Source organism: Homalodisca vitripennis, chromosome 2, assembly GCF_021130785.1.
Source record: "Homalodisca vitripennis isolate AUS2020 chromosome 2, UT_GWSS_2.1, whole genome shotgun sequence".
NCBI lineage: Eukaryota > Metazoa > Arthropoda > Insecta > Hemiptera > Cicadellidae > Homalodisca > Homalodisca vitripennis.
Genome location: NC_060208.1, coordinates 165315393 through 165340001, shown reverse-complemented (window position 1 = coordinate 165340001; position 24609 = coordinate 165315393). Strand labels below are relative to the sequence as shown.

Genomic DNA, 24609 nt, shown 5'->3' with positions numbered 1-24609 from the left:
ATCGATATAATGATACCGACTAATTAGGTGACTAAAAGACATAGTATTACCAAACCAGTTACTGTTTATATTACTGTATTAATTCGAGCCTACTCATTATTGATATAAGAATATTTATTTAGCGCTTAAAGTATTTAATAACTTACCGCATTTGCGATGTAATGGTCATTACGTGGCTGGTGGAATATTACGATTCTATATGTTGAGTCAACACATTTTTACGTTATATGGGCATCACATCATCTTTTGTGTTTTTGGTCATCTGCGGATTTGGACAGGGTGTAGAAGTTTATTACTCTATCGACAACTCATTATCAGTTTGCAGCTCGGTTTTAAATTGGAGGAGATTGGACCGACGTGTTTCCTCCCTCCCAAAGTCAGACGGAACGCTCAGACTATTACGGGAAGAATGGGAATACCCTTCAATTGTAAAGACACCCCTGTTTTATTGAACATTGCACAGAGTAAGAAGCCATTATGAGATGTTTCTGATGTATCACTCTCTTGGTGACGATTATATTTAGTCTGCGGTTCCCTGAGGCAACCGCGATATTACAGTTTTGTAATGCTTTTGTCTGAATTTAATTTTTAATTTATTACATCTCAAGAGAAAATATTACAAATTTAATTGGATATGTTATTTTAATATATAAATCTTGAACACGAGTTTTAATTAAATTAAGGCGGTTCGACTAAGATGACTCAAGACTGAAAGAAAAATTAGTTATATGTAAATTCTATATTTACATATCTGACCAAGCACTGCATTTGGAAGAATGTAAAAATAAGAATTTAATGGGTTCTCAAAATAAAAATCCATTATTCAAATATTTTATTTTGGTATTATGAAGAATTAACATATGTAAACATATAAAAAAATATCCAGATAGTAAAGTAAATTAATTTTTCAATCGATAACTTGAAATACAGTAAAAGGAAGGGCAACATAGGAATAATAAATCAATAATCGGTTGTTGAAGTGCAGGAGACATTTTACATTGTACGGTTACAACACGGGCACGAATTGTAACCGTAGCACGATAGCCATGTCGTCCTCCCGGCTCAGTGGACCATGTGACCAAATGCACGCGTTCACACAAGACGGTTGTAATCGTCCGGGCGCTGTACCTTGCGCTGTGCATTCTGTTTGATTTTAGGTTGTGTTTTGGTGGTGTCTTCAGTTTGTGTGTTTTAGTAGCTTCTTTAAAAGTTATGGAAGGAATTGACGATGAAATTTTGATATCACTAGTTGAATCAAAAGCTGTCTTAATGGACAAAACTTTAGATATTTATAATAGTTAGAAACGCAACAAGAAAAGCATGGGAAGAAGTATGTTTAGCACTCAACCCAGAATTTGGAAACATAAGCGAGACAGAAAAAAAAGCATTTGGTAAGTAGCCCACTATTTTTTTTAACAAAATAAACATTTATTTCTAAATGTAAATTGGCCTAATGTAAATCTAAGTACCGGATTAAACACTTAACTATATGTAATGCGTCTAAACTAAATCATTTTACGTCTTTTCCCGTCCGGGCGGAACCATACAGTGTGAAAATTAATAGACCACGATTTAGAACCGTACGTTTTTCTCCGTACGGGAAAAATCGTGTAATGTGCAATGGCCTAATTCGTGAGGGTAGTTAAAATAATCACTCACCACTTTTTCCCGCCCAAATGCAATATAAACGGTTTTCCAACCCTTACTCGAAAACCCTTTACTCGCTATCACCATTGAGTGTTAGAAATACGTTAGGATTACAGAGACATTACAGTATTGCTAGTGCCGTAAGGCAAACATTGGCCATTTAAAGGTCAAGGGTTAAGAGCACTGAGAATATAGAGCAAATCCGTTATTTACTGAACACACTCATTGTGACTTATTTCCTCCTCACGTACCTGTACGTATATATTGCTTAAAGCTATTTTACACACGGGTAATTATATACGTAGTTCTGAAATTTAAGTAATTAGAGATAATATTTTAAACTACTATGATTTGTATTAGTCAACCTTTTTCGGATAAGTTGACAACTAGACAGATGTTTTTAAAACAATTTTTAACAGGTTACGTGTTTATTAAGGTTTTGAAAATATAGAATCTTTATTCACCGAACAAAATAATCAAAAACATTATTCGGTAAATTAACCGTTTGGCGTAGTAACTTTGTTTATTTTGGAATGTTCGTGACATGATGGGTTTAGAACTCTCATAGACGAAAATGGCTGTTTTGTACATACTATATCATGTAAATTAATGCAGGTTAAACAATACTTTTAAGTTTTTTTTATACAATATTACAAATTTACAAAATTAGATAAATATTCATGCACTAATCACTTTATTACATAGATTTCAGAATTACATTGTAAATTGCTAACAGTAATTGTAATTAATAAATAGTAATTAATTAATAACCAACACATGACCTGAGATTGGCAGTTGGTACTATTTTTTATATAATACTAAAATATATTATTAAAACTTCATTGGTGACAAAAGTCACTGGCATACTAGAAGTGTTATTGTAAAAAGAGTAATAAATTACAAGACTGGCGTCGAGCTCCTCAAGGCAAGGCCTCGGCCAAGGCCCAATGCCCGAGGGGTAGCGGCAGTGTTGGTGTCCCACGGGGCACATCCCCTGGCCAGTTACCATGGTAACCGCTAATATTGTTGATGTAACCAATGCACAGTTAGTAACGGCGTTATCAAATCTGCCTTCTAGTCACCAGTGATGTAATGAATTGAATGCCTTATGTTAAACTAGTTTATGCCTATTTTATATAATAGTTTGACGTTGACATAACTATTGTTTATGTCAAAGGATCAGTTTGTTATGTAAGGCCAGGATAAAGGATGTTGAGAACAAGTTATTGTCTCAAATTTTTAACACTTTTGGTACCCTGCCATTTCAACCGCCAAAACTAGCGTGGCTGACGATCTTATTATTTCTCACGAACATTCCTCTATCAATCTGAAGAAAAATCAAGGTTACGTACTTATACAACGCATACTGGCTTGTGTCTTTTAGAATATAAATGTCACGGATCTTCCTATAAGAGTATAGTACATAACTTGTATCAACAAAAAACAACAAATCTGCGTTCAAACGAAATTTTAACACATGTGGGGTGAAGTTGGAGATATTTTTGCAGATAGTGGAGGATTCCTTCTTATGCTGTCATCATCATAGGCCTTCGGGCTCACAAAAGGTTCGAGCCAGTACTTTTGTTTTAATTTTATTTCCAGTAAAGAGTTTACTAAACCCAGCAGGGATCACGTCTGGCTGGTTTATACCTACCAGTTGAACCCACCACTGGGCACAGCAAAAACCGATGTGCCACTTTAATGTGGGCAACCTTATGGATGTCCAGTAGCGGCACATCACTAACCGCTAATGTTGAGATTCTGGGGTTTATGGGCAATTCGATAAGTTTAGTCTACTGTGGAAGATGACTGTTGGAGTTGGTGGGGTTTGTTCCCTTACCTCAGAGGTTCTTGTTAACCTCAACAAGGGTGTGCCACCCCCTGCCTACTTTGACTGGAGAGGCTGGTTCAGAGCTGGCCTCCCCTTCTTCCGGGATGAATTTGAGATGTTGTACCCTAATTCTTCCTCATTGATCTCGATAGGAGGCGGCACCTACTCCCTAACCTGACCCATCCTGAATATCCTGTCACTCCGGAAGCAGCGCAAAGGTTCTTACAGGACTAAGTGCAATTTATAATCTTCTTGTCCTAAGAGAAAAAAAAGAGTTTACTAATGTTAGTTTTCCCACGCTCCTGTTATAGAAATGCTCGTGGCCTATATGCACAGTACACTCACAATACGGGTCTAGCTATCGTGCATAGTTTTCATATTATGAAAACTATTATTTAAACTTATGACTATTACTGCCCAACGGATATTGACGGAAATGAAATATAATCATTAACATTTTAAAACCTAATTATATAACATGATTCCCATCTGAGCGTTCCCATATGATACACATCTTGATACATATTGATATAGGTTGAACATGTTAAGAAATCAAGAATATTAGTAAACATAAACTAGACAAGAATACGATTCCACTTTCGATTTTCTGGAAGAAAATAACGGAAAAGGCTTTTTCAAAGCTTGGTAAATAAATTTAGTAGTAGATTTGCAAATCATAAAGAATCTACTACAATATATTTTTCGAATTAAATAAAGGTACGTATTGTTATATAAAATAAAAAACACAGGTTTATAAATTCCTAGTGACAAAATATGTAAATGTGGATAATTATATTTCTTCCTAACAGTGTTTAACAAAATATCATATAACTTAGTTAACTTAACACAGCGTATACGTAAAGATAAGAGTGTAATTAAGTTTCTGGAGATGAGAAGAATGCAGGAGCCACCACTCACACATCTCACCTTATTATGTGCAGCGAGATTGTATTACAAGGTGAAACAAAGGCGGGAAGAAATGTTATTTAAGGAGAGACGAGCAATCCATTGTCGAGCTCACGGCCGCGGCGCTCGTTGTAGCACCAAGTCTTGTTATCTTGTTACTTTGTATTCTGATAAGGAATTGCGAGTATGAAAATAATTAATTATAGCGGGCAAACACAAATATCCGTCTTCGGCTCAAGGCGAGTCCGATATGTAGGACATCGATTCGCTGCGGTACCTTTTCAGCAATTATGATGATTTAAATAAACGTATTGCATTACACTAGTTCCTCGAGGGGATGGTTGAAAAAAGTGATGATGAACTACGGTCTATAAAAACTATTAGTACATGTTTTCTATGTTCCATTCCAATTATATAAGAGAATATGAAAGATGGCTTGGTTTACCGATAAAAGAGTAGATACTATGAAAATAGAGAACTACCGACGACAGTTTTGTAAAATTTCAGAGAATTTTGTACCTAAAATATATATTTTCTCACAATAGTTCTGGAATTATAGTCAGTATATGATATTTTTAAAACTCAATTTTTACCTCATTTCCATTGCATCACTTTTGCAGAAAAATGTAATAAAACGTTTCAGTGGTGTTTCTCCAATAATAGTTGATTAAAACATTTCCAACTACTGATTAAAATAACAGTAGGTCCAAAATCTAAAATTTACAGCCTCTATTACTACTAGTAGAGATTAAACTCAAATCATATCCATCCTGATAAAAATTATCTAGTGGTTCAAATATGTGTGCATTCGCCAATATTATTTTGTATAATAATTGTCAAGAAAACACGGATACATTTATACTATTACTAATATGAAATATTTCTTGTGGAAATGTAAGCGTTTCTGTACTTCTCACTCCCAAAGATCTCTTATCCATTGCATGGTTTTCTGGTTCATAATTGTCGTATCTTGTCTAAAAGGGTCTCTCATGAGTTCTGGTCCTCCGTTACGATAACCTTTTAGGCACGGTGCCGTAGGGTGTTTGTCTACAGCATACTCGTATACTCGCAAACTTTTCGTTCCATCGTTTTAAAAATAATTTTTTTGTCATTTATCAGTTGTAAAATTAATTTCAACTGTCATATGACGTTTTATTACGTCTAGAACGTGGTAATGTACGGAAAATTATTTCAAAAACGAAATAACTGAAAACACAGTATCTACTTAAAATAATTAAATAAAAGGTGTATTTATCATAAATAATATAAACATTTTCCAACAACTAGTCTTAGTTTCTAAAGTCGATAATGTTTTCTGAAAGAGCGATAAACTCACTGGAGACCGGAAACTCGTCGGCGCCCGGGGACTGAAGCTGTTCCTGGCAAGGCTCCTGGGACTCTGACTCCGCATCGTCTGCAAGATAACACACACCATCTTAGTTACTCTGTCTCTTCATATAAGAGCAGTTGGCAAGCATATTTAAATCAACAAAGTTATAAAAGTTTTGTGAGTTAATACATCTTCAAGTTACGTTTTGCTAAATGAGTAATTTGTTATTGTAATTAGGAGTCTTTAGTGTCCGTAGCTTGGATGGATCAAAAGGAAGTGATGGATAAAATAGAAAAGGGAAAGAGAAGATTACGGAGTATCCGAAAACGTAGAATATACAGAATTTACCAGTCTTTTTTTTTTTTTTTTATTTATAACGCATTGAGGTGGAGTTAGTTTTAGGAATTTTTTTTAGTAAATACACTCAGCATAATGATTGCAACTGTCCTCACTCGGATATAATGTGTAAGTAACTTCACCGAACATTACCTGTAGAGCCCAAAACCCCCAATTTTAAAGTTCATGCTAATGTTCGTGGCTTGTGAAAACGGTAAGTATCTCACAAAAAGCCCAAACAATTAGAAACCTGGTACAAAACGTCATGTTATAAATATATCGGCTTCGTTCGTTGGCTAGGTCGTTCCGCCAATTCGTCCACTATGACGGCCATTCAATTTATTAGAAAATTAACCGCTCCAATATTCATGAACGTAAAGAAAAGTAAATTTTCGTTGGAAGCACATAACATTTCCTATATTGTGTCACATATATTTGATCTTTAATGATTTTTAAGATATAGATTACATGTTTATCCCATAATATTTTTTCAGTTACCAAAAACTGGTGATATAAATGATGAAACTTGTTCAAATATAGTAAAATCAGTCACCAAACAAGAAATAATACATTTAAACTTATTGAAAACAAAGTGAACCAAAACGATGACAAACAAGAATTATACAAATAATCTGGAGTATACAAAATTAACTGTAGTGATTGTGAAAGCTATTATATTGGGCAAACTGGAAGAATTTCAATAAAAAGATTAAAAAATACATACAAGCTTTGAAAACAAATAACATGTCTACAATAAAATCGAATTTTGCTGAACACTTATTGGAAACTGATCATAACTATTGAAAATAACATGGAAATTTTAGATATCGAAAGGAAAGGAGAGAAATTAAACACAAAAGAAGAATTACATATCTATCTAAATTATAATAAAGATCCTCATAACATTTTAAATAGTAATCTGAAAAATAAGACAAATCCAATTTTTGAAAAAATTAAAATATTAAATACAGATAACTAATAAGGAAATTACAACTGTGTCATTTAAATTTAACATATGTTTAAAAGGGCCACATGTGTATATTTAATTGTTTATTATAACTATTGAAAATAACATGGAAATTTTAGATATCGAAAGGAAAGGAGAGAAATTAAACACAAAAGAAGAATTACATATCTATCTAAATTATAATAAAGATCCTCATAACATTTTAAATAGTAATCTGAAAAATAAGACAAATCCAATTTTTGAAAAAATAAAAATATTAAATACAGATAACTAATAAGGAAATTACAACTGTGTCATTTAAATTTAACATATTTTTAAAAGGGCCACATGTGTATATTTAATTTTTATTATTTATTTAGAGGTTAATGTACACTTATGGTGGTTAAAAACCGAACCACGTATATGTCAATAAAAAGATTTTTAAAAGGGTTTTAGTTACTTTCATTACATTAATATATACAGATTACCCTATAAGTGGAATTAATAACATAAAAAATAAACTAAATTATTTCAGTGTTAAAAAAGTTAATTACTTCTCTTAGACTTATTCTGGAGGAGTGTTTAATTTGATTTAATATAAAAACATAAATTATCACTTTGTTTTTGCTGAAAATTTACTCCTTATAATATATAAAAGCGCTCACCGAATCTCTTACTATTTTTTCACATACAAAAACATAATACGCTCTTTACCTCCATTATCCCATTTAGCAAAACATTAATTTTCATTTTGAGACTAATATGTGTGAGGAATTATTTAACTAGCCACCAATCACAATCATATTACTCGAAAAATGATGATGACAAAGTAAGCTAAATGACAAGGAGAATTTAGCTATACATATTTCGCAAGTAGAAATATAAAACTCTGAGAGCACCATTTGTTTGAACCGGTTCCCATCCCGGGGCGGTACCACGTCTCGGCACAACAGAGGGCGTGCTGCTCCCAGCCGCGGGAGTCGCTGAGAAGATTTTCAAAAACTTCCCGACAAAGGTGCACCGAGGGGTGACTTAATAAAAGTGGCAATAGTTATACAACTCTGTGAGACTCTGTTTACCTTCATTACTTGCCATGTACATTGTGATTAGAGTCGGAGCCCCACGGCGCCCCCTGCCGGGCCCCCCACTGAGCTCGGGGCCCCCCGGGGGACAACGGCCCTGCGACTGGAGGCGCACCATTAACTACCCTCTAATTGATCTTCTGGCCAATTGATAAAGATATCATCCCTGTTCTCCGATAGATTAATCGATGAACGACTATGGTCCGTGACGAGGGCGACAACAACTGGAGCGGTCTGACGATAAATCAATCAGATAAAGGCCACGAGCATTGACTGCGACGTTCGTCGCCCGATGTCGTTAACTCTTCTCCCAGTCCAGCTGCCAATGTCACCGTCATTGTTTACTATTCGATGCAGTAATTACAAAGGTGATCCAATTGGTTATTATTATGCTTATTTTTCTACGTTATACACTGTAATGTTATACTTACAAAATCTTTTCTCACCTGCATTACGATGTAAATAAAACTACAACTAAAAATTTCCTTTATATCGGGAAACACAAATAATATTTGAATTAATTTTTGAATTTGATGTAAAGAACTTCACAAAACATTTTTGAATCAAAACAAAACGTTCCGTATCAGAATGACATCTTTTCAGTAAAAGTGTAGAGTACTTCTTTGAATCCCAAAAACAGAATTCTCTTGACAATGCCTGATATTTTAAAAAACTACGAGGTAAATCTGTATAGAAGTATATCGTAGTGTGCGCATATATGGAGGTGACAATTTCACAAATTCTTTTGTATATACTACTTGCTTATAAAGAAAAATTTTAATCTTTAAAATTTTTCTGATAGTCACTGCATTGGCGTTCAAATTTGGGGTTTTTCACAACAAACACAATTTTATCTCCATGAGAAACTTCTAATAGATTATTCGCTGAGGCATTATTTGTAGATTTTCTGATCTAGAACTCCAAGCATTTATGCTACTAGCAATTTGGGACAGCGTCTGGGCCCAAGTGGTTCATGTGTGAGAGGTGACTAGACTGGCACTTCAGCCGCACTCCCTAATTGATAATAGTACACCGTGTGCATGAATTATTCTTACAAACTTTAACATAATAACCTAGTACAAATTTAAATTATTTGACGGAAGTTACAAATAAAGACGGTTCGTCTTACTCCAAAGCCTAAGATGGACGAATAGCGTAAATGTGACTTTCTCATAAGCACCACTGCATAAGATGGGTTTCTTGGTAGAACATTATCGCTAATTATGTTGTTATATCCACTTAGGCGCAATAAAAGATCAGGGATTTTAGTCCACTTACTGTTAAGTCAAAAGCTGTAATAAGTTTAATGCTGCGGTTAAGATAGCCCAGACTTAGTTGTGTTTTTATTTGATTAAAAAAGAGGGATTTTAGTATTTACCTGGTAGCACATACTGAAACTTATTCCATTAATGAGTAGTAAAATTTCAATTTCACTTATATGTGTGAAACAAAAAGCATAACATTTCGAATACTTTTCTATTGTTTTACTTATTTATAAATAAATTGTATTAATTACATTTTCACGGCCGCACCATTATAAGATGGGAGGAGGAAAATTATTATAATTATATTAAAAATTCATATATTAGGTTTTGAGAACAACAACTAAGTTAGCATGTATTTTAGTATATTTCACGTTTTTAGCCTCGGCCCTGCGACGGTGATTTATGATTTGAAGGAAAATAGGATCACGGGCATTTGCCATGGACCTGGGCCCCAAAACTAAATATTTTTATGTTGCTAACAGATCACAATAGAATATGTAAGCAACGGTGTTTCATTATAGATAGTTTAGTATTTCGTTGCATTTTTAGTTTTGTAATACTATTACTATGCTTATCCAACAGAAAAGTTTATGCTTTAAAACAAAACATTTAAGCGTTACAACATTTTGCCAGATACGTTTGAAGGTTAATAAAATAAAACAAATCTCTCAAAATTCCACAGTCAAAATGAAACGTGTAAAATAATGTTAAGTTTAACCCCGTTATTAAAAAGTGCCTCTTTATGACAACTCTATGAAATATTTAAATGTCCGAAATGTTTTTACGTGAACTGTATTAGGCGTCTTAGGATCTATGAATTTCTGCTACAGCAATGCCGCAGGTCTCATGTATGTTGACTCCCAGCGCTGTAATAACGGTTACCCCCCGTGGGGACACCCCCTAGCCAAGACCCCCCGCTGCCGGACACCGGGAAGTTATTGGAACTCTCACAGACATGTCGACAGCGGCACCAGACACAACTAACAATCTGAGCTGCACCCTCGAACTGAGAGGTTCCGGCATCGAAGCGCACATTATCTGTCACAACACACCCCCTCTCTCCGCTGCCGGACACCGGGAAGTTATTGGAACTCTCACAGACATGTCGACAGCGGCACCAGACACAACTAACAATCTGAGCTGCACCCTCGAACTGAGAGGTTCCGGCATCGAAGCGCACATTATCTGTCACAACACACCCCCTCTCTCCGCAATAATTCTTCACTTGTATGCTTGAGAGTATTAGCTATGGTTTATGTAACAGGAATTTAAATGTCCATTTTTGTTATTGATAATAAAATAGTCCTTATCTTAAAATTTAGTAAAACTACATACGCGGTGCTCACCTTATTCTCTAAAATGTAATGTTATATGTGATATCTCACAGTTACATGATACTAGTTATTCCATCGTGGACGACAAGGGCGGCCTAAAATCTACTGTTTTATAGGATTTCATAGTGTTTCAAAACTACTACCTTACAAGCAGGCTATATAATTCCAAAATTTGTAGATTATCTACAATTATGTTATAATTTTACGATTTTCAAAATCCTTAATAAATATACTCTAATATTAACTCTGTATATTAATAGTTGAGCGTTGGGAAGCTTATCACACCAAAATGCTGTTATTTCTGTCAATCTGTCTCTCCGCTCGATAACTCGAAAATGAATTGATGTACAGACTAGAGATATTGCTAATAGTTCACATCTGTTCACTACGATTGCGGATGTCTGTCTGTACACAGCACATTGCAAGATACAGACGCATGCAACATTAATGAAGTGTTACGCGAATCGTAGTAACAAGGTATACAATATCATGTATACTACGTATACAGGTATAACGTTATCATGGTTATCCATAAGACCAATGTAAAAATGTTCACTAACGTTGTCTATATAAAAATGAAATGAAGCTACACTCAAAATGTTAAATTCTACATGTATCTTAGTTCTGAAGATAAACAGTCAGAAATGCAATCTATCCAGTCCCTGATTGGTAGGCTTTGCTAACGCTCAACCAATGAATTAATTATTCTTTTAACTCAGTTTTTACTTTTGTCTTGAAAAAAAGTACGAGTATTACGGATATACAATCAATAGTTACTGTGCAAAAGTAGTTTTTAAAATTTTGCAAACAAAAATTGGAATGAACGTAGTAATTTAATTGGATCAATAGATAAAATTAAATTATCTATTAAAGGATTCCTACAACTGAATCCTTAATTATAAAATAACAATGATGAAACTATTTATAACTCCATTTTAAAAATTCACACTTGACAAATTAGATTTGTTACATATGTCTAACAAGAGCTTTGGCCTTATGACGAGTTTGTGACAAGTAGCTATTATCTGTACTTTGCCAGTGTAAACGCCCTTTAAGCCTGTTACGTGGACTTGACACGACACACGAAGCCTATCTCCACTGTCATCTAGCATTAGCATTAGGCCACGTGTTATAGGGGCCGAGGCAGCTTCACGTACTTACAGCAGTCCAAGAGGCCTACGGATTTTAACAATAAAATTATCCACATTTTATATTAAAATTATGTTTAACCCAATAAATAAATTAAAAATTATCGTAATTGTGAACCTATACGTATTTTCCCTCACTATTTATCATAGTTAGGTAACATAATATTACAAAAAATCGTCAATTTATGTTTTACTGTATGAATAACCATTATAAATTTAACTCAACTGTCAAAGAAAGTTAATATTTACTCTATCTAGTTACAGAGTGAGGGCTTACTTTATTCCAACTATAACAACAGTTAGAATATTAATAATATGACATAGATATAACAATGTTTATAACAACGAATAAAAATTGCAAATCTAGGCACACATTTAAGTAATTTATTAAAATTGTAGGTGGGAGCAAAACGGCAATTTTCAAGGTAACTCTTAAGAGGATCATCGCCTCCAGTTCCTCCTAGTGCGGTAAAATGTATCTCTCAAAATGACAAAGTGACGTTTTCCTCACTAGATTTGTAAATAACTGAGTGTAAAGAAAGCCTGTTCCGTTGCTTGCTTTTTGAAAAGTTGGTGCCTTTGAGTTATAGATCGATTATAGTAAACCGCAAGGGATTGAATTACCAGTTCAAGCATGACTACAAAAAACATAACACATCCAAGGAGACAGAAGGCGACCCTTGAATGCCCAATGGTCGTTGCGTAATGATATTTAGTTGCGGTATTGTTTAGTTTTTAATATCTTCTTGATGTTTGGGGTATCAGTTCACATTTGGAAGACATTACTCGATGTTGGTTGTAGTGTGTCCGTAAGGAATGCCGTTAGTTTTGAAGACAGAACGTGTAATTTAACGCCACCGCAATGAAAATGATCACCAGTTTGGTCACTAAGGTTCATTTATGGCCGGTTTACGTTTTCCAGCAAATTCTACACTGGGGAACTCCAATGTACAAATCCGATGTGTTATATCTGGGGAACCCCATGGATGTCCAGGGGCGGCACTTCACTAACTACAGAAAGTCGAGATATTGGGATAAAAAGGGGAATCGCTAGGTTTAGTTTACGATGGAGGCTGAGTGAAGGGACAAATGGGGGTCCCTTAATGTTAAACGTTTTTGATGCATAAGTACAATCCTCTGTCAGTTTTGAATGGAAGAGGCCGGAATAGAGCTAGCTCATTTTCTTCTAAGGTGGCAACAATGAGATAAAATGCCCGCTAACCTTCTTCGTGGTGGATGTAACAAAGGATCTTGACTTAACAAAGGACCTGATGTAAAAAAAAGTGGTGGCTCCTACCTCTAACCTTACCCATGCTGAATATCCCGCAAATTCGGAAGCAGCGCAAAGGTCCTTTTTTTCACTAAGTGTAATGAGAAGTGTACTCAGCTGCTTGCCCTAAATAAAGGAAACTCGTCAGAATTAACGGTAGTAGTTTATTGCAAACAAACCATTTGTGTTAGTTACTGAAAAAGTAAATTTCGTTACTGGGTACAAAACTAATGGTCACTTTGTTAAATAATTACTCTACTTAAGGTACAGGCAATGTACAAAGTTGAGACAAGCTATATGAATATTCTAGTTGCTATTGATTGTATTCGAACAAACTAAACTTCATAGTATTCGGCATACGCAGATGGTACTTTTGAAAAAGAGAGATAATCAGAAACCACAAATTATCGTTGAAACGGCACGGTATGGTTGGATGGATTAAACCGCTAACGGCGACGTTGGTTCAATTAAAAAAAAAAAAAAAAACAGTGTTATATTAATCATAAGAGAAATGTGTGTAGTGGTTTCATTCATTCAGTAAGAAAATATATGTAACAATCTACTTGTAATCCATTTAAAAATTGTATTCATCGTGTGATAGAGGCAATTATTTTGCCTTTGTTATGGTTATGGTGAATATGAAACATATTTTGGTTCTGAACGTTTACATTACATTTATAGGCGATAAAGTGGTACAAACCTTTATCACAATACACGTGTATCTTGAATTTTGAAGAACAAAACACTAGAGCCATAATATTCTGTATAATACAGTAAGTTCAATACACTGTATAGACAGAAATACCCAGATTCTAATCAATCGTGAGTCACATTACGAAGAAGATATAGCAGTTTGAATGTTATTGTAAACAGCAGTGAACAAGTAATGGAAATATGAAAGAACTAAGGGACAATGTAGCAGGGGAGAGGCTTTGGCTGGTATAGCAGAGTGCACCTCTAATCCCAGATTAGCCGTACATACTGTATGTGACTTAGGGACAGCTCCCTTCAATGCCGTCCTATAGAGGGCTTCCGCAGGAAGTCGGGTATTTCCCGCTTCCAGTTGATTATTGAGGCGTTGAGCGAGCACTACCAAAACTCGGCTTTTAATTAATTGTTTCTTCCCGTATTATCACGTTTTGTGAATCGCTGCAGTGCTCATTACTGTGTTAATGTTTTAAAGTTACATGTATTGAAATTAAATATTATAGATTTCAAATGATGAGCTAATTTCAATTTAATCTACATGAAAATAACAGATAATACAGATTTCCTTATATAAATGCATTTTTTTACAACGGAATGTCCAGAGGTAACCTACCAGAAGATTTATCATTGCAGGTGTATATTACCGAATAAAGAGAAATGTATATCTAACACATATTACATAGTGCTAAGAACTTACTAACATTGTATGACATTGTAGTTTAACTCATAACAGCCTAGTGTAGCCATATGGACCTTAATGTGGCCTATTTTCAAACAATTTGTAGCATATGAACATATATATCTTATTTTGAAACAAAGTACTTTCTCTCAACAAACTATTATCTCTCAGAAGTTATTATTATTTTTCTTTAGTAAAACAAATATTTTTATTGAATATTTGAATATTTTAAAATATTAATTTTTCAAACTGTAGCCCTGTTCTTAAAAAACATTTACTAATGAAAACCATAAAAATATTTATGAGCTAAATTTATTAAATATCAATTAAGACATGTATTTTTGAATTTAAATCCATAAATTAAAGTACAACACGATCGGTCAACAATACTAAAATCTTGTTTCAAACTTGCAATTAGTAAATAAATGTAGTCAAGCGTTGGAATTCAAAAATAAGAAACAATAAAGTATGTAAACCACTAACAACCCTCCTTGAAAAAACTGTAATGGAAAATAAAGTATAGATATCATCAATCATATTTTGGATATCGCAATAATATTTTATCTAGAAAAAAATTTGCTGCACGTTAAACACATTTTTACACATATTTTGCAATTAATAATAATAATAAAAATAACTTTCCAATAAGACAATTAATATAATACATATTTTTTATCATAAAAATACTTATTTTGGTAGTATTGCAGTGTCTTTATGTATACCATTACAATATTAAACACAGCATTACTGTAATGCCCCGGCAAACGTATGCCGTACAGAGGCGCCACCACAGATAGAGAATATGTCAGCGCTAAGCCCGACCTGCATTAAGAATTTCCCCCAAACATCCCCTCGCCCACCCTCTCACACGATCAAGCCATACGGTTTACCTCTCCCTGCACATTAGGTTATGTAAGCCTCCTTATGTCTCTCAACTCACAGCCGTTTTTATTGTTTACAGAATGAAGTTTCTTCGCAGTTGTTTACTAGTATTTGTGGTATAGGTAGGATTTGTAATTAGATAAAACCAATGTTTATAATTGAATGATTTAATAGTATTTAAGTAGTCAGGAACATCGATTTTATATTAATGTTTAGTTTTTTCGATTTTTCTTTAGTTAGCAAATTCATCTGGCGAGTATACGCCGAAGCGCCTGACATCCACTGATACAATATAGTTACTGCGATGCATATTGCCTACTGTAACAATTGCAGGCAAAGAGCTTTTTCGTAATCACATATAAAGAAATACGAGTTCTTAAAAAAACTACAAGAACTAAACCACTATCAATTAGTAAGCGCATCTGTACATAGGTAGTTCCCCACCCACACTCACGCAGTCCAGGGGGTTAAGACCTGCCGAATTTCCCTCCTGTTAGTGTATTTGGCACTTCGGGGGAAAAAATCAAACACGACGTTTATAAGGACATAAATCGGAAGTAACGGGTTGCCCCAAATAGTCTGCACATAGGCAATAATGAGTTCTCTGATATTTCTTGTCCAACCATTGTATTTGGCTCAGGATTGTTGAACTATCACTCAATACGCTAACACATTTTTTTGCCGGGGGATGTAAATATATCTATGGGATGGTAAAGAGCATTTATGGTAACGTTTTGTAGACAACATAAAGTTATAAATAATTGTGAGTAATGAATTATTCAACACTCTTTTCATAACTTTGATGTTTTAAATGCATAACTGGGTAACTTTTTTAACTGGGCCGACTGAATTGTAAATATTTTTTACATTTTTAATCTTATATATTTATGTTTGATTAAACATTTTAGTTATAAGTTTTTCAATTTCTTAATAATGATCATAAATGCATTTTTACTGAATATTTAATGTATGTAAGATATTAAAGAATAATTATTATTGTATCATACTTTTTAAATTGATTTATGTTATAGTATTATAATAAGTTATAATAAAATTATAACATACATCAATAGTGAAACATGTACATAGTATACATATTATAATAAGTGATGCTGTTTACAGTACACAATGAATTGTATAGAGAATTCAAAATAACTGGTGGAGTCTTCAAATTCTGTAGCTAAATAATGTAATTAGGCTTAATAGGTTAGGGAAGATTAAAAATGAATGAATTTTTTTACGTTAAAAATATATGGAAAGATTATTATTGGTTGGTATAAAGTCATGTGAATTGCGTTTTGTGAAGTTAAATAGTAATGACGTTAAATAATAATGATAATCGTTCAATTCTGATAATATTACAAATTATAAAGGTAACATTTTAGTTAGAATTGTGTAGATATACAAAATTTCTTTTATGATTGTTAACAGTTTGAAGGACTATAGATTGATCTAAACGAAATATCTCTTTATTTTAGTGTAAGGACAGTAAATGTTTTATGATAACGTGTTTGACACCTTATTCGGACACCTGTTTTTTGTTCCAAACACGTTAAGGGGGGAGGGAGGATGTACAACTTGTAAATTTTATTAAAAACTAAAATTTTGTATTTTTCAACTTCTTTGTTGTGTTTAAGAGTTGCAAACATAATATATATATATATATATTGTAGTCGTATAATCTTTTGGATTTTACTGAGAATATATAATTAGTCAGAAGTATATTATATTTCAAAATTAAATTTGTTAGAGTTTATAAAAAACTACTTACTTGCATTTAACAGGTACAAATCAGAGATAGGAAAAAAGTTCTTATGCTAATGAATGTGTGTAGAGTGTGTTATTTTGGGATTTATTAAATTTAATGTAATTTTTAATAAAAACATTGAGGGAGCCACATTTTTACGTAAAGTCGTATGTATCTTTAAAAAAAAGTCGGAACAAAAGAACTCGTTCACCTTTATCAAAGTTTAGTCGGTTGAGCGGCTAGACTAATGCAGAGACTTAAGTCGAGTACTTAGTCTCTCTCAGGTTTCTCCAACCCCCCCCCCCCCCACGCCCACAGTCACTTTCCAGTCCAGTCCAGCTAGTGTGTATTAAATCTTACAAAATGGTTTTGGTTGTATCATGGAAACTAGCTTCTATTAATTTGTCCCGCAAATTCTTATACGGGTAAGCCTTCAACAACTGTTTTTTCAAACAAGTGAAAATGTACAACTAAAATTTAAAAAAAAAATACAAAATCTCTATATGTGTTTTCGTATTTTCAGGCCATAAACAAATTATAAACCATACATTTCATCATTAAGTCTAGTGTGACGTAATCTTAAATAAACACCAACCTCCTGACTAAGTTCGTGAGATTTGAAGAAATAAATTATTCGTGGAGTTAATGTTCGAAATGGGTAAAACGCATCGAGCATAATAGCTAACTCTTAATTTAATTAATGAAGATCCTCTTTATTTGAAAGGTCAACATTCTGGCCTTTCAACTGAGGTTTGTTTATACAATCACTGACGGGAAACGCTACTCTGAAAACTCTATCTCATTGGCTTAAAGGGCAAACTAAATTATTCCTTTTAAGGGCGAAATGAGTGATTAAAATCAAGAGCATGTGATTATTACCCCAATTGTACAGTATTTGCAAAAGGCATGCTCCATGATTTCTAAAAACTCGACATTCAACTAACTACGTGTATTAGTTTGGATGCAATACTTTAGTTGTCCATTAAAAGTACTGATATACGGTAACCAAATGTATCAAGAAACAAAATATATTTATTCTTATCTTTTGGTAAGGATTTAAACTACAAGTTTATAAAAAAAATCTAGCATAAGCGCTGATCACATTAAAGTGAGGAGTTAATCTTTACTTACCCGTAAGACTTGTTTGTTTTTTTACACCTACACGAAAGAAATTTTATATTTATTATTAAACACTCAGTTATAATAATTAGTGTTTTGCTATTGTTAAGTGCATTTTTAGAGTTATTCTACATTAATTTGACTCAAAACATGGTTATTGTGATTCCTGACTTATGCATGTCACAAAGTTTCGGTATAATTTGTTTATTTTAACTTAGATTGTAGTTATGTGTTAGCTTTGCTATTTATCTAAGCGATTTCAGATCTCGAAACTTAGTGTTACTGATTTACTGTATCACTGAACGATGGAAAATGTCAGAAAGAATCCTGTTTCCTTCACAATCCTCCCATCGTCAAAAACAATCTTCTTTGAAAATGGCCATCATACTTAATTTCCAGTCTTGTTCTCAATCCGGATATCCAGTGAAAAACTACATTAAACATTTGGTATACTATATTGTTTCCTACTGTAACAATTTCAATATCTATTACACTGTGTTTGCCTTGCAAAAAACACATTCACTCTGCATAAATAAATTAATTTACTGCCCAATAGATCATTCATAAACTAATACAGATTTAAACTATTATTGATTTTATAATTTGACATTAGACGTAAATTTAGTAGCTTCACTCAAACTCGTATTAGTGCTAATCACACATCACCTAAATTACTGTCCCATGCTCTTAAATGTTTGTTAAAATATCGTTAAAAGTTGACTCAAATGTCTAATAGCTCTTTCACACTAGATACGTTGCAATGAATCGGGTATGATTGTCCGAAATCGTACTCAATTTAAAAAAGGAAGTCCTTTTACGTACTACCAATAAGATATACCGCATTGTTTCTAACAATACTTAAAGTATGACGAAATTTACAAACACTCTTTTCTTAAGAATATTAATAATCACTGAAGATGTTAACTTTCTAGTGTGAGGGTCTAGGTGTACTTCGAGAAATCATCTATGAGGACATATTCATTTTATTTGAATTTTGCAATGAACCCGTCACATCCTTATTCCCCATCAGAATATTATTAACTTATTATATGAAATTCGGCTGACCAATTGACCCTTGCCCTTGTAGTTGGACGCCTTACATATAAGGTAAGTCTCGCAAAACGCACATTTAGATTGTTCATAAATCAATTTACTAAATCAACATGTGGTTGAAAAACCAAATATATGTAAAGGAACTCATAATAATTAATTAATAAAGCAAGATAAATTACGAGACTCAAATAAATTCTACTCTTTACAACTTAACAGAGAACACTGTTTTGCGTTTGCTAACCGAAACTTAATTTATAGGTTCTCCACAGATTAGTATAAATTACTGGTATTTGGTCTGTTTAACGCTTTACACAATGCTCGTAGCTGATTCACACATCACTCGTTTAGCTACATGTTTAACCTATTACAAGAACATTACTGCGATATTATAAAAAACACTACAGTAACTTCAGAATAAGCAAACACTTCTGAGCAAGCTTAAATACATTGACCATAATAGATAGTGAAATACTGAAGCTAATATAATGTTTGTACTCAATATGAGCCAATAATTGATCACTCGGTGATGATAATTATTGGTGATAACCAGCTAAGTGCATGTTGCTGACATTGACAGGCAAGACCGCAGCAGTGACACGGGCAGCTCTAGGGGATATGTCGTATCTGGAGACACCGCCAAGCCGCGACCCACCGACCGCACCGCTACTAATCAATCCAATCATAACTATTTACTCTCCTGAAACCTTGTTATCGCCCCCGCGGCGTGACCATGAACTGATGCTTAAATTATTCTTAAATTATAGACTCAAATTATTGTTATTTTTAACAAACCTTCTTCAAATGTAACTTGACAGAATTGGTTCTGAGAAACTTTCAGAGCTTCCAATGTTTTGTTTTCCAAGGCAGCAAAATGTTAAGAATCAACGATTTTTTCGAATATACGCTTAGTCAAAGGTTCCTCAAGGCAGTATCAAAGTTCAGAAAGTTATAACGTTAATTGGGTAAGCACTGCAACCATCCACTCCTCACAGAAAGAAAACTAGATTTGTGATATTCTACAAGCCACAATTTCTATTATTTTTTTAGCAATAGCTTCCTTTCTAAATCCACGAATAAGTTCATTAACTGATGAAATTTATTTAAATATTCCCAACAAATCCAACATAAGTTGCAATTTCCGTTTGAACAACTTTCTTCAATTTCCAGATTATAAAAGTTTTTAAATATGCAATGTGTTATGTTAAATTATTGGGATAGAAGATAGACAGCAAAAAGTAAACTTTATAATTGGTAAAGTTTGCTGTATACTCAACGCTCTTTGACACCTGGACAATGCTTTCTTAAACATTTCAAAACGAGAAATAATGGCATCGAACAATTCCAAGTTCACAGGCTAACAATAACAACTCGCTCCAACCTCACAGTGCTGCTGAGTGCGAAATGTATTAATTAAATCTAATAAAGGACTGAATCTAAACATCTGCGTTATGGTTTGTTTTGATGGTTAAACATCTAACATTTTCGGCAGTATGAATTTTTCTAAAACAATGTTTAGTGCCATAAAAATATACACCAAATTAATTTAGGAAGTGTGGAATATTTCCACCTTTTAAATAATCAGCTCAAACGAAATGTCACAAAATACTCGAGTACGTTAAAGAATGTTTGTGCCAAATTTTGAAAAAAAAATTAAAAATACCAATGTTGAAATTTTATACATAAATCTAATAACATTAAAATAAATGTACGTTTCCAATTTAACATTTGAATAATTATTTGATTTATAAATAAGCAATAGTAGTTCTGCAGGGATTTGTCCGCGTACGAAAGAATTTGACTGAATATCATCGGGGTAAGTACATTTTTGTGTGGCGACCTTGATTAAAATTATAAACATAAATTTTATAGCATATAAAGCATTTCATAAAATCAAGGGACTGTGCTTTAGAGCCTGGGATAGGTTCACAGTAATCATTAGAAATTATGATTAATTAACAGGAGCTAGTGCTATCAGTGAGGGTTGTTTAATGACCTCCACCCGACGCCTTCATCCACAAACGCAAACCTATCCACTTCTTATGATATCTAAAATAGATTGGTGATTGTATGATTCGTGCTCGTTTTGCGAAATTGACTTTCAATATCCAAACGTTATAATACTACCCACGCCGGTTATGTTGAGCAAACACTAATATTAGGTGAGCTCAAGAAAGCCAAGCTATCCTTATCACCTCTCCAAAAGTACGCTCTGCTAACATATGTAACAAGGGTCTGGCAATAATATTAAGTCGCCAAATGTTTGAACACTTTGGAGATCATTAAATCAAGGCGAGCATCAATCAAAAATTGTATTTTGGAAGACACGAATATGGATAGCGATGTTTAAACAAAAGGCTGACTTTAAAACCGAACCGTCTTCCGCATTGAATTAGACTGAACGTCCGGCTCGATCTTGTATTATACTTTGGTTCGTCAGCAATTGTCATGAGTGAGAGAACCTTGCCCGAAAGGTTGAGTGCTGGACCAAACAGAAAAGTCAGACATTACTTTTCTGGAAGGGTAGGAAGGGTATTAGTAGAATGGGGGTTTTCGTTGTAGCAAAAGTATCATCTCGGTTATCTGTACTATCTGTTTAAGTGTGGCAAGTGAGTTTGGAAAATCGAGGACCGCGAGGGAGTTTGTGCAAAAAGAAATTATTGGGGGTTTTTACGAATATAAGATTAGGTTTCTATGCCATTTGTTGTTTTACAGGGATTTATTCGATAATTCGAATAAATGAGTAAAAATGTATGTCCAAATGGAAGCGAAGTTTAGATTAATAATTAAAAAAAATATAATATCCCTAATGGCTGGGTCGAAAGAAAGGTAGATTTCACAAACAGACAGACAGAAAGATATTAAATTTTCTAGCCTCTTGAGGGATAACCTTTGCTAACGTTCAGCTAATAATATTCTAAAGATAGTACTCGTATCTGTTAATTGTATTTTCTAGACAGCAATAATACTTTGTTAGTCCTGAGATAATAGTTTACTTGTAAAACTCTACGAATGATTATTATTTTATTTTTTCGATGATTAGGAATTACGAGTACTGAGTACGCCTAAGATAAGGATGATCGTTTTCAATGATTATCTGTTGATGTAGTATGTAGTTGTAATAGAGAGGCCAGGTCAGCAAGTCGCCCAGCCCTGGGGACCGTGGTACACCTCAAGTACCGGGCCTTGCCTGACCAGTGACCATTCAATCAGGACTACTTACTCGTACATAATATAACTACTATTAATAAACCGTGAAGTGCATCGTCAGTCATTGGGTTACTTGCCACGTTTATAATAAACCGAACAGATTTTATATCCATCTAGTTGTGTCCTGTTCTCTTTACACCTCTTTGCTATCTTCTGGGGTGTGATTTTGGATACCAGCAGTTTACATGGTTTCGCGATAAAAGCGCACAGCGGAAAAAACGCAGTACGAATGGAATCCAGCCACTATGTTCATAAAAAAGGAATGTTACGCACAAGAGCTCTAACGTGATTGAACTTGATGTTATTTTTGCCAGAAGTGCGGGGTGGCAACCGAAACCGAAGCCCGCACTGATAGCCAGAGGCATTTCCGATCACTATCCGGTACTTTCCTCTTTTCTTAAAAGTCATCTGACGTCAAAAAGTTGGACGTTCTGGGAGATGATCTGAGGTCGGGAGGTACAGATAGGAAATGTCCTTGGCTATTGTATTCCGTGATGAAACGCCTGAAGGGCAGGGTGAACTGTGCAGGATGGTGAGGAGGAATGTATCTGAGCTATTGTATTACGTGATGACACTCCTGAAGGGTAGGATGAACTGTGCTGGATGATCAGGAGGAATGTACCTGAGCTATTGTGTTCCGTGATGACACTTCTGAAAGATGGGGTGAACTGTGTTGGATGGTCGGGAGGAATGTACCTGAGCTATTGTATTACGTGATGACACTCCTGAAGGGTAGGGTGAACTATGTTGGATGGTCAGGAGGAATGTACCTGAGCTTTGGAATTCCGTGATGACCACTCCTGAAGGATGGGGTGAACTGTGTTGGATGGTCAGGAGGAATGTACCTGAGCTATTGTATTCCGTGATGACACTCCTGAAGGGTAGGGTGAACTGTGTTGGATGGTCAGGAGGAATGTACCTGAGCTTTAGTATAGCGTGATGACACTCCTGAAGGATGGGGTGAACTGTGTTGGATGGTCGGGAGGAATGTACCTGAGCTTTAGTATTGCGTGATGATACTCCTGAAGGATAGGGTGAACTGTGTTGGATGGTCAGGAGGACTGTATCTGAGCTTTAGTATTGCGTGATGACAAACCTCCAAGTAGCTCTAAATATTCATTGACTTGTAATGTAACTCATACTCTAAACTGTTACATTGTGCTCTTTTTTATTCACTGTGCACGTTTTCGCATAACTATTTACATAGTACGAAAAAACGACACTTTGATGCACGAGGAGGAATATTGCGTTCAGAGATATAAATACATTGATACTTATTTTTACTTTATATTTAAACGTTAACTATAGCATTATGATGTACCTCTTAAAATTTTCTTTTAATTTAAAAATATGCTCGAATTCAAGTTACAGAAATAAGTAATAAATGTAAATTATACGCGTTACATTCTACTCAAATTCAATGCCTTATAAACTAAAATATATTGTAAAGTAGACAAAGCTATTCTTATACTAGTTCTCCAGCAAAGAGCTGTAGAGGGAAAGGCCCCGAGAGTGTTGGTCTCCGGGGGATTGAAAGTTTGCTCCTGCCGGCGGATCGTTAAGTCTGCGAGACCCGAGACGCCAACACCTCGCTGTGAGCTCCCTCGTTAGCTTAATGGCAAACCAAACCGTCGTCAGACCTTTCTTACGGTACTTATACTGGATAAGTGTAAATATTGTTATAACAACAGAACACCTATAGCTGCTTCAAAATATTTTCGTGAGTGCTGACATATCAGAAATTTAGAACTAAAAACAAGACTGGAAGGTCAGTTGATTATATGAGAGAAGCGGATGGAAGAGTATAGTAGGGTACGAAAGAAAATAATAGTTTAAGGAAGTTTAATATTTCAATACCGTGAGATAATAAATAAACTTTATATGGAGTTCGTACATTCCTAATTTTAATATGAAACTATGTTTAACATTCCCTATCCATTAGAGATTATGGAAAGCAACGAAGGGAAACGTTGAAACCTAAGGTAAACCGTTGTTAGTAAAGCTTTAACATAGAATGTACACGGTGCAGCTATAATTGATATTAGTGATGTCTAATACCTTCTTTTCAATCACAATTCTGATGATTGTATTAAAGTAATAAATGTTACAGTATTACAAG

At 34.2% G+C, this 24609-nt stretch overlaps 1 protein-coding gene across 1 annotated transcript in view; it reads right to left on the bottom strand.

Moving 5' to 3' along the window:
- Nucleotides 1-24609, bottom strand: part of LOC124354991 (zinc finger protein 423) — a 336258-nt gene that overhangs the window by 221357 nt on the left and 90292 nt on the right. Inside the window, exon 2 of the mRNA XM_046805843.1 lies at nucleotides 5721-5798. Coding sequence (XP_046661799.1) covers nucleotides 5721-5798 — 78 coding nt within the window. The remainder of the gene's footprint in view (nucleotides 1-5720; nucleotides 5799-24609) is intronic.